The sequence below is a fragment of the Chondrus crispus genome, genomic scaffold (genome assembly GCF_000350225.1).
Source record: "Chondrus crispus Stackhouse genomic scaffold, scaffold_55, whole genome shotgun sequence".
In the NCBI taxonomy this organism is placed as follows: domain Eukaryota; phylum Rhodophyta; class Florideophyceae; order Gigartinales; family Gigartinaceae; genus Chondrus; species Chondrus crispus.
In genome coordinates, this window is record NW_005178541.1 from 57505 (window position 1) to 75530 (window position 18026).

Consider the following 18026-nt stretch of genomic DNA (forward strand, 5'->3'; position numbering starts at 1 on the left):
GACACAGGAAGTACTAAACATTGACACGTGGGATCGCAAAATTACCCTCGACTGAGGGTGTGTCTTAACATGCCCGGTTTTGCTGCAGTTTGCTCTGCTTTGCCCGAAGAGGTGATGTGGCGTGCTATGAGTGGCTCCTACGTTTTAATTTTTGAGTTTAAGAAAAGTGGGGGCTTACGTTGTCAGCGACAGCCGATGCGACAATTTGAAAAGAAATTTGTGGCTACAAAGCTGACAGACATGCGCTGTCGAAAGCATACTTTCACACCTGAACTTTCACATTTAAACATTTGAACAATTTGCATTCGAGGCAAATTATGCTGGTTACCACCATCTCTTCGAAAATATACTGTAGAATCCGCTTGCACAATCTCCCCAGACACATTGAAATTCCTTTTCCCACGAGCCCTCTCCCAGCATCCTTCATCACATCCCCTAAGAGCATTACCAACTGAAGAACCATCGACTCGTCCAACATGGATGCATCCCCATTTCACCGCACTCGTCGATCTCCAAGATTGCACAAAGTGCAAGCGGCCGGGATTCAAAACTTCCCTACACACACGCCTTCTTCGCCTGCGCGATGTGTCGTTGACGCAGTGCACACATTAAAAACAAATCATGGGAGTGTTCCTTATGATACCGCGTCAACGGATCTCCGTGTGCATCCCGTTTCTTCGGCTCCAGGCGCCCAATCACCACGGCGGCAACGCTCCGCTTCCGACCCAGCTTCATTTTTTGGCATTCCGATTGCTTCTAGACAAGCCTTGCCATCTGTGCCCGTGCAAAACCTCTCAGTAGAAGTCAGTGAGAGACAAGCAAGTCTCAATGCGTTTCCAGCCTTATTAGGAGCCGTCATATTGCACGAAGACGACAACGTCTCGGAAATGACAAAAGTTTACACGTTTCTGTCTTCGCAAAAGAAGGGCGAATTGAGGAAGCTGGGGCGTGTTTGGGGTTGTCGTATGGCGGGCAACAAGTTGGAGCTGATCTTTCGGGCATTTTTGTTTTTGAGCGAGTGCCATCAGAAGAGGCTAGACATCCGACAGGTGGTGGCGTCTAACATTCACTGCTCATCTTTTGAAGAGTACATAAAAGCTCAAGAGCTGTCATGCTCAGGCTGGAAGCCCCCACCGCATTTGTCAGTGATGCGAAATGCGCTAGTGGCCGCCGGGGATAGAGTGGGAGAAAATGGACGCCCCATGGTAGAAGAAAGGGAACCTAACGAGCAGCAAATCGAGGAAAGACCCAGTGCGCCAAACTTTACTATTTCAGAGTTTGCTCGGCTGATTGTTTTAATGAAGGACGACGAAAGGGTGAGAAGCGCACTTTTCAAGCTTGGACAGGAACTAAGGCGCTGTGAACTTGACTCCGGGAACACAAGAGACGCGTTTTGGGGTGTAATTGAGGGGCGTTTTAATGACCAGTCGGTCTTGGTGCATTTCTCATTTACGGGCCATATTGAGGATCCCTCAGTGCCACCGCTTTGCCACAGAAGCGCTGAGTTACTTAAACTACAGTTTAGGGATGCGCGTTCTGTGTTTACAGAAGCATTGGACAGGTGGGCCCGCTCTGGACAAAATGACCCAGACCGGTTTCTGAATTTTTTGTCCAAAAATGGGCAGATGTTATATGCGTCGTCCAAGCGTGCTTTGATCATGTTTGTCGTTTCACGGCTTGGAACGCCGTGCGAAGACACTTTTTTTGTAGAGATGTCCTCAAAAACCATCTGGCAGGGCGGTTATGAGGCAGGGATGGATAACCTCAAACGTGGCTACAGTAACGAAGGCGATGGAGGGGCAAGTGGGAGCAAGAGAAGTAAACGTGCAAGTTTGGGGCAGGGGAATAAGCGAGCGAGCTCAGAGCTAGGAGATATTGTTCAATCGTCAATCGACAGACTTGTGAAAGTAGTTTCAAAATCATCCTCGACGGACAGAGAAAAGCTGGAAATGGAGAACACAAGTGCGGACCCATTCAACTCAGCGCTGAAGTCTTGGCGTGCGGATGACTCGATGTTCGAGGTCGTCGAATCCGCGTTGAAAGCTTTAGACCGCGCCAAGGCTACTGACAACTGCCATTTTATTCAGATTGCCCAACAGCGGTACGAAAAGGCACTCCAAGCATATCGAAATATGTTTGGATAGACGAGCTATCCAGCTCCGCGTGCAGCTGCGAAGCGGCGATGTTATCAGGCAGAGGCGTAATTCATCTGATGGTCCTTCCCTGCCACTGTCGCACATACGTCGCGAACGCGCCGCAAGAGTGCTCACCATTGCCGCTGCAGTCGAGCCACATGAGACTGCGACGGCGTTGCGGTTGGCCAGGGATACCATTCGTGAGGAGCATTTCACCTCGTTCACCCCGCGTGAGCAAACCTTCTTGCGATACACTCTCAAGGATGGCGTCGCAAGGGGTCGCTTGCGCCGCTGGCGGGGCCGTAGCCAGTTATGCCATTTTAAAAATTGTGCTCCTTGTCATTCCCTTGGTTCCGTCCGAGCTGGTCTCGCGTGCATCCATGTAAGCCGTCTCGTTCGGGGCTGCCGTTGTCGAACTTGCCGCTTTCCCTGATATCACCACTCTCGAGTTGCTGCTCATGAACAACAGTAGTTTGGGCTGCAAAGCACGGAAACGGATCGGGGAATATAACCCTCACCTGCTCCTACTGCAGACGCTGGATATACAGGCAGAGCACGCAGAGTATCGTGTACAAGCAGACACAGATCTGTTCGAATTTGAATCCCTCAAGCACCCTAAATCCGAGTTCTTTGACGAAGAAGTGCACGTTCGATGAACGCAGGGGTTTCAAAATCTGTACAACAATTACGCTCAGACGCGGCGTGTCCCAATGGCACCACATGCCGATGACATTAATAAGCTTAAGACAAACAACGAGGCGCATTGATAGAATTACAAAGCGACGAGACCGCGTGAGTCAAGCAAGTTTACAAGAGTACAAATAAAGCGCGCAGTGCTCCTCGTCGAAAACGCCGGGTTCGTATTAAGCCCCGAGATCCCGCTCGCTGCGGGATTCGAGTACGGGTCCGAAACGGAATTCACCCCCCGGGCGTACATCCCCCTGGCATCCGCATCGCCATCCCTTCCAGTCAGAGGCCCCTTCCCAGCAGGATTCACCTTGGCGCGAGAGTGCAGCTCGGTCATAAGCGACTTGACCTTTGGGGCAATGGTGCGAAAGCGCAAATACTCCTTGGACACGTCGGTCAAGTCGGCATGTCGAAAGCCCGCGCCACTCGCGCGATCGCTCTTGAGGTCCTTCGCAACAGTATTCGCAGTTTCCCTGAGCACAGTAACCGTATGGTCGCGTACCGAAGTGAAGGCGCGCCTCTGCAGCTCGACAAACCTAGCGAGATAACCGTCGGCCTCCGCGACGGCTCCAGTCGAGCTCGATGCGTTCGCCACGCACTCATCCAAACGATGCAGGAGCCTGACGAAGTCGGGGGGGGGGTAGGGTCGATAGCATCCTTCCCGCCGCCGAACTTGGTGGTGAGCGTCTCCACCTCGTCGAAGTAGGTGAGCCTCTTGCACAAAGCGTCCGCCAGCTCGCCCATCTTCTTCCGATCCGAGACCATATTCTCGCAGTCCGACTTGAACCGGACCACGACCTCGTCCACGAGCCGCCTGCCCTCCTTGACGCGGCGCAGCGCCTCGTCCGCCGCGTCCGCCACATGCAGCAGCCCTTCGACCGTGTCGCGATCGCGCTGCGGCGAGACGACCAGCGTGCGGTACTTGTGCTCGTTGGCCTCCTCGAGGCGGCGCTCCATCTCGTCGTGCCAGACGTGGAAGTCCTCCGCCGTGGCGACGGTGGCGAGCCCGCGCAGGCCATCGACGCCCTTGTACGGAGATCTCCAGGGGTCGAGCTGGTGCAACTGTAAAAGTCGAGCGGGCAACTTACTCTGAGCGCAGGCCGTATCTCTGCTTCTTCCCCCTAAGGATGAGCCCCGATTCGATGCATCGTTGGCACCATCTCTGGCGGACGATGCGCTCTCCAAAGAGCACTGCGGCTGCGACGAACGGGATGCCCAAAGCAACGCTGCTGGTGATGACGTAGATGTCGGGCCCGGGCGCATGCTAGAGCATACGCGGCGCGGAGCGTGGTCGGCGGGAGGACGTGCGTGTATGGCAGGTGGCGCGAGGGGGAAGGGGCCGCGCGGTCGGAACGAGGACAGGAAGGCCATTGCGAGGGCTTGTGGCAGCAGCGGAGGGAGGATCGAGAAGAAAAGGAGACGGTCTGGCAAGGTTGTACGTGTGAAACGGGATCCGTTGTTCCAATTGTCGTAATTTTAGTTGGTTGGAAGCTGTTCTGTCCGAAGGAAACGGCCAACCAGGGAGTGCATTGCATTTTACCCGAAGACACCTGCTTTCGAATTGTGTTGGATTTGAAAGCAGCTTTGTAATGTGCGAGAAAGGCGTGTTGCGTCCCAGATATCCACATATCTGTATCTCGATCGAGGATTAGACGCACTGGCCTTTGCACTGCTTGCGCGGCAACAGCAACCGCTGCTGATATGAAGAGGGAGCGTGTTTCTTTTCCACCAAAACCTCCCCCTATCCCTTTTACCTTGCAAACAACCTTGTGCATTGGTACCCCTAACACCTTTGCAACCACGTCTTGCGTCATTGCTGCAGCTTGAGTTGATGCTAGAATTACCATTTCCCCATTCTCGTCTGGTATGGCAATCGTTCCGTGAGGCTCCAAATACCAATGCTCTTGTGCGCCAATGCGAACTGAACCATTGACCGTATGACCATCCCGTTCCGCAACTGCAAATACTTCGCTAACATTTCCTTTCTGGAAGAGAGAAGGAAAATGGTGGATGCTTTTAACGAGAGTCATCAACTACGAAAACGCGGCATCTCGGCGCTACCAACAATGTTTGGAATCAGTTTCAGTTTTCGGGCTCTGAATCAAGCTGGGGCTCTTGTACATATATATCACGGAGACGGATCTGTTTTGATATCCCATGGAGGAGTTGAAATGGGACAAGGATTGCACACTAAAATGTGTCAGGTAGCAGCAACAGAACTCCAGCTCCCACTAGAGATGATATTTATATCTGAAACGGCGACAGACAAGGTACCCAACGCTTCACCCGCAGCTGCGTCATATTCTAGTGACCTCTACGGGATGGCCGTGAGAAATGCGTGCCAAGAATTGAATAGAAATCTCGCTCCATGCAAAGCCGCACTCGGAGATACAGCATCTTGGCTCAACGTCGTCAGCCATGCCTGGTTGAACCGCATCAGCCTGTTTGCGACCGGTTTTTACAAGACCCCAGAGATTGATGATCTCGATCTGGCCAAGCCTGGGTCGACTGGTAGCCCATTCTTTTATTATACAAATGGAGCGGCAGTATCTGAAGTCGAAATAGACGTACTTACAGGGGAAAGCAAGAATCTGCGAACGGACATAGTGATGGATGTTGGACGTCCTTTGAATCCGGCGCTAGATGTTGGACAGATAGAGGGGGCATTTGTGCAGGGGTTGGATTGGTGCACAATGGAGGAGGTCGTGAAGGGCTCGACAGGAGCCCATGCCTGGTTGAGGCCTGGTCAGACACTGACGCTCGGGCCAAGCACCTACAAGATTCCAGGGGTTTCGGACACTCCAGAGGACTTTCGAGTCAAAGTCTTAGAGACCAGAAACGAGAAAGATACGAATCACTCAAGCAAAGGTATTGGTGAGCCTCCACTTTTCCTTGCTGCGTCGGTGTTTTTCGCTATTCGGGATGCCATACGCTCGTCCAGACTGCAATATGGTCGAGATGAATGGTTTCAGCAAGACTCTCCTGCCTCTGTAGAGCGGATAGGACTTGCATTTTGTGACGATCTACTAAGACGTGTCGTTCCAGATGAAGAGGGTGTAAGACCGAAACTCACCCTTTGATGAATCTATCTTGTTAAATCCAACACATTGAAGGGCTGGGAGAGATGCCTTGCGTGCTGCCAGCTCGCAGGCGCCAGATGATGCGCTTGCGCAACAGATAGTCGCCCAGAGCAACGTCACACAGTCGCTACCACGTTCGTCTCCAATCGCACCCCATTTTGTTTGAACAGCATGGCACGCTCTTTACGCGAGAAAGGCCGGAGAAATCGAGCGTGGCCGTTGGGGTGGTGCGGCGAAGGGTTCTCTTTCGGCTTTCGCTTGGAGAAGGGCGTTTATTGGCGTATCAAAGTAAGGACGAGCTCGTGCTGCCGATCCCGAACACCTCAGTATGCACACAGCCCTCACCACGATCAACGGAATGACTACAGCGGATCGTTCAAAAATCGCTGTCCCTCCGTTTCAGTTTAGGTATGTCGGTATTTCGGTGCTGCTTCTGCAGCGCGGAGATGCGTGCCCTCAAGAGGTTATGGAGGTGCTGCCAACTCCACAATCTGCGCCCACCATCAATGCACGTACAGGGGACTTGTTTATTTCGTATGAGGAACCTACAACGTACAGTCGACCGACCTGGACTGGAGCTTAGCGCGCTTGTAAGATATGCGCGGTCTGCTATGGATCTTTCGAAATAATTCCGTACTCTCTAAGCCGCTTCGCCGGCACCGCCTCCAAATTGTTACTCTCATCGCCACTTCGCTTACTTTTATCCACCGCCATGCTGTGGTGTTCACTCACACCTGTCACCCCTCCGCCGTCAGAGCTGCGATTGTCCGTAGAATACAAGTTGACAGGCCGGCATCCTTCGGATATCGAAATCTTTTGTCCGGAATGGTCGAAAGGGGAGCTTCGTCTTGGAACAGTAGGGGAAAACGACGAACCTGTCCAAATACAGAACAGAAGCTTAGTTTAGTCACGACCTCGCTCACGCTCCGCGTTCCCAGCACCTTACTGCAACGGACTTGCAGCCCCTAGCCGATACAGGCCACCACGTCCAAAGCCTCATCCCACCTCTTTTGTGGTCTCAACGCCTTCTAGATTTACATTACTGCAAATCTTGCAGTAAAGCTTGCGGCACACGCATAGGGCGCGCTGTTGGACGCCGATAATCTCCACGCGCAATGATTTCTACAAGTTCTTTTCTTTTCTTCGTTTGTCTAGATCCCCTGCGGTTGACAATCTGTTTGTGATGTTGTTTGCTGATCTCGTACCATCTGTTGCCTGCCTCCTTTATTCTCCGTTCTTCGTGCAACTCTCCCACAGTGCGAGGTACTGCCAGACGCGCGCCATCCTTGTTCTCAAGACAAAAGTTATGAAGCTTCATTGCAAGGCCGATTATCTCCGCAGAATCGTTGACGCTGTACTCTAGGCGCTTCAAAAGTTTGAACTTGTTGACTAACATACCGAAAGACTGTTCCACGTCCATCCTGAGGGAAGAATGGAAGAAATTAAATGCATCCTCCACATCCGTCGCTTGAGAGGACGCAATAGGTGTAATAAGAGAAATACTGCACACATATGCCTCGTCCCCAGCGATCCAAAATTCCGCTCGCAGCGTGCCGGTTTCCAAGTACCGTCCCAAAGACGATACAGCGTGAGCTAGCGAGTCGTGCGTCGACCCACGACAAACTGCAGAAAAGCACAAGAATCGGTAGTTAGAATCGACCGCCGCTTGGACAGGAATCGCATAGTAACCTTTCCGGCAGTAAAAGGTAGCAGGGTGTTCATCACGAGACGGCTTGCGAATTTTAATCGAAATGCCGTCCAGTGCACCGACGCACCCCGGTAGCGGGTTCCAGGGATACCTTGAGGTCTGGAAATCGTCTGCCATCTTCTTTAGTCCGTCATAAGAATCTGGTAAGCCGGGAAGACCCAATTCTTCGTTCAGAGCCTTTCTGGTCTCTCGAAAAATATGATACACCGTACTGCGCCCGACCTCAAATGCGGACATGCAGCTATACGCCGAATCACCTGCCATCAGTCGTAGCAAAATTCCAAGCCTTGCGCGGGGCGAAACAGGCTCTCGACCAGCTCTTCGCGCCATGCAGTCCTCCTGTTGCAGCCGATGGTGAACGAGAAACAGAAGTCGTTCGAAGGAGTGCCTGTCCATGCGGTACGCTTTCGAAAATTCGAAGTCATTAAACATCCGATTGCTTTTCCCGAAACTCCACCCTTGTCGCAAATCCTTTAGCTTGACAAGTCTCCTTTCCTTGTGCGGACAGCATTTGATGGCTCCATGTAGAGATATGATAGCTATAATAACTGCAACAGCTGAAACTACAGCGTTATTTGTCTTACGGTTGTGTGCAATTTTTCGAGATACTCGACGCAAGCGGCTTGGCGCAGGTGGTGCCATTTTGAAAAATCAGTTGGCAATGATGAGCGACACGTAATCCTGCTACATTTTTCTCCTGTCGCTGTGCCATGATCATGAGAACATGGGGACGTCGGGAGGGGAACTAAGTGCCACCGGGGTTGGACCACGTTGTGTATCCATGGGAGTTACGATGGGGATCTGCCACGCAGTAGTCGTGTGCTTCTGGCAGCAATACAGACGCCTGTCAGATTTATTAGAGCCTTCCGTCAGACTCTGTCAGCTAGACGCCGTCAGGAGCACTCCGTATTTGTTAAGAATTTTAAAATATTCCTGGCAAAACCGGGCAAGGCAAGCAAAAACTAGCCTGTTAAGACACACTCTGAGGGCCAGTCCTAACAGGCGCTTTTCTTTTGTTTTCCTTCAACCAGGTGCGGTCACGCTATTGGCCGGGTCTTTCATTAAATTAATCGCACGCCACAACGAATGCTACACAGAACCACTGTAATGCTTGGTAATTCTGCGAACTGGTCGAAATCCATTGGCTAAAGGAAATACCAATCCACACCCAGTCCATATGCACACTACTACAATTCCATGGACTCGATGCGGTGCAGTGGCACTTGCAGTACAACGAAAGGGTGGAATTAAATCCAAATACGAGCACATGCAGATCAAAACATTGGGTCTCTCAACATTACAAACCAGACACAGAACCTTCTCCCGCGATTTTATATGCTAGAAGTTCTCCCTCTCTGTCCGAAGAAACCCACACAAGCCAAGCGCCATGATAGAGGCGCGTAATACTGCTTCCAAAGCTCCCCACTCCCCGCTTGCACTCCGGCGATCTCCTCGACATTTTACGCAAACACGACGTGCAACACAGCGAGCTGTCGAACAGATTGCTTGCGACACTGCACGTGTACTCGATGCCAGCTTCGCGCAGGAACACAATGAATCTCCTTCCATACTCCTCCCCAGAACCCAGGGGCAAACTTCGTTTTTGATTCCCCTTGTCCTCCATCTCCCTTTCGATCCAGTGTTAACTCTTCGCAGGCACCAGCAAGCACTTCTAATAGTTCTCCGAGCTTCAAAGCCAATATCATGGCATCAATTTCTCAGAAATCAACGTGTCCGTCATTTCCGCCAAGTATCGGCGCGACTGCTCAGGACAATATTACTGCTCGCAATGACCGGGTCCTCGACCCACATTCTCAGAGGAAGAGTCGAGCTGCTCCAGAAACACCCGAGGTCATGGACAGACGTCTCATGTTCTCATACTTTAAATCCCTGAAGAAGAAGGAGCATCAAAAATGGCGAGGCATTGGAACAGGAAAGCATACGGAAAACTCAACGAGATCATGTTGAGAAACTATCGGTATGTGGTTTTTCTTCATATTGAAGGTACTCCGTTTAGAGAGACGATATCATCCAATCCATTTTGCCCCTCTTTTGATGAGTTTATGATCAAAATAGACAACCCCGTCCTTTCCAAGCGCGCGCGTATGTACCATGCTCCCTCAGATGCAGAGTTTGACACTGTGTGGGATGCTGCTGGCGATCTAAGAGAGGGTGATACGGCTGAATTAGGCACAAGTTCGGCGGGAAGTGAACCTGCTTTTACATTCTCCGAAATTTCTAGGCTTATCATAATGCTCCGCCATAATGAGCATTGGCGCCAATCTATCAATTTGTTACAGCAAGAGCTGACAAGAGCGCAGCTTGACGCAGCAAGATATCGGGACAGTTTCTGGGCAAGAATCGCTGATCGCTTTAATGACCCTTCCGAGCATATTGAGTACTCTTTTGATGGATGGGTCGAGGACGCCGAACCGAGTCTTCCACCTCTTTGAGTTAGAGCGGCATCTGTACTTAAGGACCAGTATGCGCGAACACGCACTGGGTTCACTGTCTACAAAGATAGGTGGGAGGGTTCGGGACAAAACGATCCGGAAATTTTTAGGAGTTTCTTGCCGACGTTGGATAATGGAAGACATAGCCTTACTGCTTTGGGAAAGCGGATGCTTGTTTTCTTTAAAGTTTCCGGGCTGGGGACGCCAAATTGTGAAGATGAATTCGTCCGGAATTCATCTCGAGTTACGATGGATGGTGGTTTCGATGAGGGTGTACCATCGTTGCACATGCGAGTCGTTAGTGATGGGGTCCGGCCTGCAGAGTCGGAGTCTACAACGGGGCGCCGCCGTAGGAGCTTAAGTGGAAACACTGACAAAGCTGCCGGAAACTTGATCACGGATGTGACAAGCGCGATAAGGGAGTCCGTCTCACGGGAAGAGGAGATAAGCCGGCATTGGAATTCGGGTGAGAAAAAGAGCGTGATGTCGCGGGAAGTGCAGTGGTCGAAGGACAAACAGGGCCTCGTAAACGTGCTAGAGTCTTCATTTTTGAAACTGGAGGCTGCGAAATCCAGACTTGCTCCGACAGAATACATCGAACTACTTCAGAGGCACTACAGCGACTCTCTGAAAGCATCGCGCGCGTCAATGATAGATACGAGAAATGGGTGCAGCGAGAAGTCAACGACGATCAGGACGAGAGATAATTATGCAGTGGGTAGTCATGTATGATGGTGCGCTACAATAAAAGTCGAGGTGTGTTGAGCCTGCGTGTAAAACGGATGCCCAATCTTGTCCGTCACTTTCTTGACAGAATTTTTGTGAGGCACCTCGTGGCTCGGCCGGTCCAATTCCACGCCCGCGAAAATCCTGAACTTGCGTAGAGCCTTGCATGTCGGCTGCCGTAATGGGTTGGTACGCAGCAGCGCTTTCAACAACGCGTGCTTGTCCGTCGACAGTACCATCTTCGGTATCTCGGCCTTACCCTGATTCGCAAGAATCTCTTATCGGATCTTCTCCTCCATGACAAATAAAATCCCCCCGTGAGTGCTTGATAGATAAACACTCTAAGCGTCCTCATATCAAACGCGATTCCTTATTGCTTCTACGCATTTCTGGCACTGCGTACGACAGCGACCCGCAGAATCGTGCTCCTCAAATAGTCGTTGACGCGGTTGCTTTTTATAAGAAACTGCCTAAAACCAATCGCCTAAAACCATTCAACGTCGTTGATGAAGGAAATTGCAATGCTCTTCATCACGACAATGGCCAGCGTTGCGAAGTCTGTTTCGAGACATTCAATTCGTATTCCCGTATTTGAATGGATGTTACTGTACATCATCCTTGATATGCCCGGTTGCGGCTGCAATGTCCTGGCCCATTGCGCGGCATGTACCTTCGAGGCAGGAAGACTCTGAACAGTTCCGCTGCCAACAGTCGAGCGTCCAACTGGACCGACTGCTTCATAATTCGACACAATTTGCTTAGGCGTGGCGTGTGGGAAGGAAGGCGTCGACGCAGCCAGAGAACAGGGAAGTATTAGCAGTGGGTTAGCTACGAATGACGCGAGGAGTTTGCATGCCTTGCCTGAGAAACTTCAGCTGCGTGGCTGACCGGCGCAGGATATGACGATGGGACGGGCGGTGGTCGCTCGAAGGAATGTGCTGCTCCCGAATATGGACCAGGGTTTATCGCCGTTCCAGAAAGCTCGACGTTCAAAGGTGGCGTTGGGTTCTCAGGAAATGACGGGAATCGGCAGTCGTACATATCCAACGATAATTTTATAGAGGACAGCAATCGGCGGATTAAGGTCGGTCGCCGATACATTGTTGTTTCTTCCGAAGGTAAAATATCATCAAATGAAAGTAGATGTGTTGGGTGCCGCACCTTCAGATAATCCATGACAAAATGAATGCGTCGCGAACGCATCACATCAATAGTTCTGATAGCATTGGGATGGGTAGTGTGTGCAGATGGGACATTTTGCGTCCAGGCTGCGCTCCCCGCACGGGTGCAAGTCGCGCGTGTCTATCGGAAAACAGTTGCCACATCCGTTGCAATGGTGCTGATCGATTCCGAGCCCCTTACCCACGCGACAGATGCCACACCGGTGGCAATGGTACACCTCCTTCCCCTTGGAGTCATCAAAAAACTTGCACGCGCCACAAAAGTACCTGCCAACTTGGCAACAAGTGTCGCTCGTCCGGCGCCGTGTTTGAAACACGACGACGCACGAGCGGCAATTGTCGGCGACGGGCTTGTCCTGGTCGCCGCAGGCGACGCAGGCGACCAGCTCTGCAGCATGGCGGTCGATTCCGTGGTCCTCATCCTCATCGAGGCAGCGTCTGCAAGGGTAGTACTTGCCGCAGCAAGCGGCCTTGAGCCAGCAGTTGCGCGCGTAGTTTTCGTAGCACTTGGAAACGCCCTTGCCGGAGAAGCGGCGGGTGGGGTGGCCGGTGTGGTCCGGATCGCGGCTGAGAGCCGGCTGGCGGGCCCCAGCGAAGAGATTGTGGATGCGCTCGGCCTGCTGGGACTCGGAGAGGGCGGGGTCTTGCTGGATGGCGCGAACGGCGTCGTGCATGGCGGTGGAGCGGGAGGTGGGGTGAGGTTCCTTGGGGCCGGGGGCGGCGCGGTCGTTACACGCAGGGACGGCGGGCTGCGGGGAGGAGGGCTCGGGGTGATCGTGGTGGTGGTGGTGCGTTGCACCTTTCCAAATCAAAGAAGTAGACAGTAGTGCCAACCAGTGGTTCAGATAGAAATTGAACAGAATAAATGAAGCCCTGCCCTCGCGTTATTTCAGGACCTAGTCAGTCCGGAGTAATCGCCAAGTTTTGGTATCCAAGTCGCTGTTATTTCAGGATCAGGACGACCCGGAGTAATCAGCCGATTGAATCTGCATTCGCGTGAGTCCAACCGCGGCGAGCCCGTGGGTCAGAATTCAGGCGAACGGATTCTAAGACAGTTGTCTTAGTTGCAAGAAATTGCGTCCTCTCGGATAAAGCTAATGCTGATGTTTATTCTTCCTTACCCTTTTTCTTCTGGAGCTCTAAGCTATACTTCGAGCTACCTTACACGTAAATCAAGGGAACGTTACTCATGGGCTAGAAAGAAGAGTAGATAATTCCGCTTTTGGATTATAGTACCCAATGATGCGAATAGACAGTCCCTTAAATCAAAGTACATGCAGAGAAGAGAATTCCAATAATCTCACTAGGCATACCAGCAAATCAGGCACGTCATAAGTCAACCACATCTTAGTGATTTCTACTTCAGGTATCCTTGGTCAGCGACACTCAGGGTTTTTCTTTTTGCTGGTAATCTAAAAGGTGTAGTTCAGACTCTGTCCACCCCTCTGGATTCACACGAAGCTTGTTGGAGACCATGAGAGACACGAGGGGATGGTTGCTTTCCAAGACCTTCGCCTTTGTGAGACCGTCTGCCGGGTTGGTACTTCCTGGAATCCAACCCAATCTGCGCACCTCCCCGAGTCGATGGGACTCACGAAGAGCCGAAATATCAATCTGAAATCTCTTTTCTAGAGTAGCAGCATTCTTTCCTACGCAGTTGAAAGTTGTCCGAGAATCAACAAATACATCAATAGGAAGATCCTTCCCCAATAGTTCACACGATATATACTTAACAACATAAGCATTATGAAATCCGTGAACCAGCGCTAAGACTTCCGCAGCCATTACACTGCAAGCCACTCTTCGGCATTTTTGGCTCCCGTAATGCAAAATGTTTGCATTGTCTGATCTGTTAACAATAACGATCAAGAAACCCATCTGTGAAGACAAATCTCTTGTATTTGCAAACGATGCATCAGTAAAGAGCAGTATACGAATGCTGGGTTTGTCCAGAGCCACAAACTTCAACTCTAAATCTTTAGTTTCATGACAATAGTCCACCAAGTCCTTCAACCTTCGAAATGTAGATCGGATATGTAGTGCAATGTGCCTGGCAGGCCCCAAAAAGAGTCCGACGGTCAAAAAAAGAAGAAAACAGCAACAGCAACAACCACTGCCGATGGCACGCGTTACGGAGCGTTCGAGACTCCCTTTCCCCTTGTGTGGGCTTGCGGCCCACGGTAGCTCGACTCCAACGGGGGGTTAAGGAAAGATACCCGGCCCGGGAGGATAATGGTGTTAGAGACTTGTGAAGACTTGAGTGTTCGACGAGTGCGGGTTGGGCTTGTCTACGAGAATGTAACTGCGGTTCGCTGGGTTGTAAGGCCAATGCTCGACGAGCGTCTTCAGCACCTTGGGTATAATTCAATGTCTTTGACGGGGGCTTGTTCAGCACTACCCGACGGGATCGTAACCGTGTAGCAACGCTACTACCGACGTGTTGCCCGATGGCTAAAAACGCCCTCACCAGCGCGATCGCGATCGCGGTAGGCAGTACCAACTCTGTCTTATACAGTAAGACCTTCGACGGACGCGTCGTTACGACAGCCTTCCGACGGAACTTGAAACAGTAGCAGCGCTACACAACGTGTTGCCCGATGGCTAAAACACCTACACCGGATCGGTCGCAACCGACTCCAATGGAACCAACACAATTAGGGGAAAAATAGATGTAGAGATAGAAAAGGTAAAAGGATAAGGAAAAGGAATGGGACCTCGAGCAATAGAGGATGTCGTTAGCAGCGTAGAAGGGAAGCGCGTGGCGTGAACGGAAGCGGTCTTCGACGAAGGCGAGATCTAACTCCGGCAACTCGGGTTGTCTTTACTGACTTGGTGGTCAGAGGGCTAAGGTATATATCGCCCCGCCGGAGCCACTACAGTAGCTCTCGGCGCTAGATCCTAGATCTAATCTAATGTTAAATAACTAATATGCAACTAATTAATAATTAATAATTAAAATAATAAAGTGAAATAATTTTCACTTGTCACCCCCCCACTTTGTCATACCCCTCAATTCCTTTTCTTTCCACCCCCTCACGGTGCAGCCGATTATTGCACTACATATTCTCCTTCTGAGCGCCCTTGCGCAACGCGCCGCTCTGCAGAATCTCCTAAGTCTTTCATCCCTTTTCGACCGACGGTCGCCGCGTGTGCAAGGGTAAGACGAAAACCAACTTGTGCCATCGACCTGCGATCCATCGACTCACATGCATCATCCTCAATTGGAGCGAACGGGCTGGAACACTGACCTTGATCCCCATGAGATAAGCTTCTCATACAAGCTTGGCGCATGCCGAGGCCTCTTCCAATTCAACAATCGTTCCTTCCTTTCTGCCACACTTCGCCCTCGAAAAGATGCGAAGTACATTCTCTTCCCTCACGTCCGTCAGCCCCCACATCCGCAATCGGACGCAGCCTCCCTGTAATATCACATCCGATATCACTGTCAGCCCATACGTCATCGATCAGCCGTATAATGCGCTATCCGGAAAACCATCGCCTCATTCGTGACACGACCTCTTTGATTCTTCCCTCTTATGCAAAGGCTGGTCTCGCTTTCCTACTGCCGATTGGGTCACAATGTGTTCCAACTGGGGCCGATGAGGTCTCATTCTGTGGCCTTCTGGCCAGACGAGAGCCAGCAGACTCCGCCGTCAAACCAGTTCGTCACGTGTAAATCACCCGCGAGGGCTCTCCTCACCAATTCTATTATCGGTAACGCTTCGTCTTCAGCCGTTCCTCCTCATTTTCCTAGCGTGCGTCCCCTATTCTTCATTCCCCTTCCTCGTCTCAAATTTTCCCTCCTCTTCCTTCATCAGACGTTCGTGACTCGCGCGTCGAGGCCTCAGCATACAGTTCCGTTCGAGTTCATGCGGCTTCGCTATCGGGTTGGAGTCCTCGTCAAGAGACGACTGACCCCTCTGTGGGGAGATTCTTCCAAGCGTGTCACCATGTTTACCCAACCCCTTCATAGCGACAGACCCGTCTAGTCTCATCATCGCGGCAGGGGAGATATGTTCCTCTCCCTCTAGGTGCAGCCCGACTATTCCTTTCTCGTACTGACGGTGTCGCCTCGTCCTTTGGGTTTCTCCCTTGGGGACTAATTTATCTCGCCAGATCACCTCATCGACCAGCTGGGATACACGTTGTACCATTCAGGCTGAAAAAAATTAAATTGTCGCAGCGGCGTGGATGATCGGTCAGACTGTGACACTCGAGAATGTGAGCAGAGGTCCTCATTTTGCTCCCATTGTGCGTCTCCATTTAGCTCTGTCGCCGACAGCTGTGCGATCGACTATAATTCTCTTTTCTTTCAATTCTTCAAGCTCCTCGAGGCGATTCTCGCTATCGCAGCGGGGTGGCTGTCGCCATCGTCGAGGTTACCGTTCATGTCGAATCAATACGAAATCGCGGTCGTCATTTTGCCGGTGATTTCGTTTTCGAGACTTCTCGGTGGGGTCGCAGGCGAAGGTGTCTTTGAGGCGTAGGATGCATGTGGATCGTCGTCGACGATTTCCTCCTTCATCCTGGTCTGGGTCATTTGCTCGTATCTCTATCGTAATCGAGGCCTACTGTACGATCTAACACATCTTCCCATGGTGACGGCGCTTTTACCGCCTTCGAAAGGCCCGTAGACCTTGCAGAATTATTTCCGTCACCCCTCTTTGCCTTCTACCTTGACACAGCGTGCTGGGAAAACGTTGAGTCTTCCCTCTGTTCTTCGTTCTTGACATCTTCCCTCGTCGCTGGTTGAGCCGTGCGCTTTCTCATTGGTAGAGAAAGGGGCGGTTTAGGTCACTAAAAATATATGATGGGGACTTCGTCCTTCTGTCGCCTCGGAATGTCATCCCCCTCGTTCCGGGTCCCGGTTGAGCCCCCTCTTGATCGTAGCATATCGGCTGACCGGCTTCCGTATTGTGAGGGAGGGTCGCATCTAGGATGTGACAAAACAAAATAGAAAGCAAACCCAACGAAAAACAACAGAGTAGCAGATCGTTATGAATCAGTGCGTGCGTCGAACGTACGCAAGAGAAAAGATACGGGAGCGCCTTGTTTCATTTCAGCGAATTCACAGCCTTTCTCCTCGAGGCGTCGTCCTGCTCCGGGGCTCGCTGCAAGTGCAGACGAGCACGATTATTGATCTAGTACGCTTTTTCAAGTTGATAGCGTGGGTATCCATGAGGTACAAACCGATACCTCGTCAGTGTTTTCCGATTGGGTTAAGGAAGAGGAAATAAAATAGTCATAAACAGACTTGGCACGAAATCTAAATTGTGTGCACGATCGACGGTAATTCTCTTTTTCTTCCAATTCTCCGAGCCCATCGAGACGATTCTTAATTGCGAGTAGCCCGTGACACGGGGCGTCATTCACTGCCTCTCCGTATCCTTTCCAAAAGCGTGTCGGCAACGATCGTGATCTGGTTGATAGCTGCGACGGGATGCGACTTTGTCGCAGTGTCGGAGCGAGAGCGGGGTTAAATCACGCTGCGTCGAACAACGCGTTTTTGATCGCGACAACTACTGATTTCGTAACAAGGAATTCACCTGCACACGTTGACACGTGTATCCCCCGGCCTGGTCGTAAAAATTCATCTTCCCATCGGAGGTGCCCAAGGGAAACCGCTGCCTTTCCCTTCGACGTCAAAATGGCTCTTCGTCTCTGACCCACTCACTGAATCCGTGCGCTCCAATTTCTCCTCAGTATACGCAGTGGACAATCGGCACTGTCTCCGAGCTTTCGGACCTTCTCCAGGGATGCGGTCCATTCTCTTGCCCGTCCCCGACACTTCCTCCTCTCCCTCGTCTAACAGTCAATTTTCTTTCGCCTGAGAGAACCACTCCGTTAGCCACGTACGATTTAGACAAAGTCTCCTCGGGACGCATGCTTTCACTTCCCTTGCTAATATCCTCTTGCTCGTGCGGTGACACTGTACTTCCTCCGTGTCAAAAACCTGATACTAATTTTCCCCGGGTATCGGAGGTCCTCTTCCCTCTTTGCCGTTGTTCTCACCCGAATCCTTGACAATTCTCCCTCCATCCACGACATTCTTCATG

General features: G+C 51.4%; 2 protein-coding genes across 2 annotated transcripts; one reads left to right on the forward strand and one right to left on the reverse strand.

Moving 5' to 3' along the window:
• Positions 1–4888: 4888 nt before the first annotated feature.
• CHC_T00006932001 (hypothetical protein) lies at positions 4889–5902 on the forward strand. Its single transcript, XM_005710282.1, has 2 exons — positions 4889–5491; positions 5666–5902. Exons 1-2 carry the CDS (start codon positions 4889–4891, stop codon positions 5900–5902), a joined length of 840 nt encoding a protein of 279 aa, XP_005710339.1.
• Positions 5903–11996: 6094 nt separating this feature from the next.
• CHC_T00006933001 (hypothetical protein) lies at positions 11997–12644 on the reverse strand. Its single transcript, XM_005710283.1, has one exon. The coding sequence runs from the start codon at positions 12642–12644 to the stop codon at positions 11997–11999; it is 648 nt and encodes a 215-aa protein (XP_005710340.1).
• Positions 12645–18026: the final 5382 nt, after the last annotated feature.

Coding starts and splice junctions, on each gene's coding strand:
- CHC_T00006932001 (XM_005710282.1), top strand. CDS start 4,889: ATGTTTGGAATCAGTTTCAGTTTTCGGGCTCTGAATCAAGCTGGGGCT. Junction 5,492..5,665: donor GACAGATAGAGGGGGCATTT/GTGCAGGGGTTG, acceptor ACCAGAAACGAG/AAAGATACGAATCACTCAAG.
- CHC_T00006933001 (XM_005710283.1), bottom strand. CDS start 12,644: ATGCACGACGCCGTTCGCGCCATCCAGCAAGACCCCGCCCTCTCCGAG.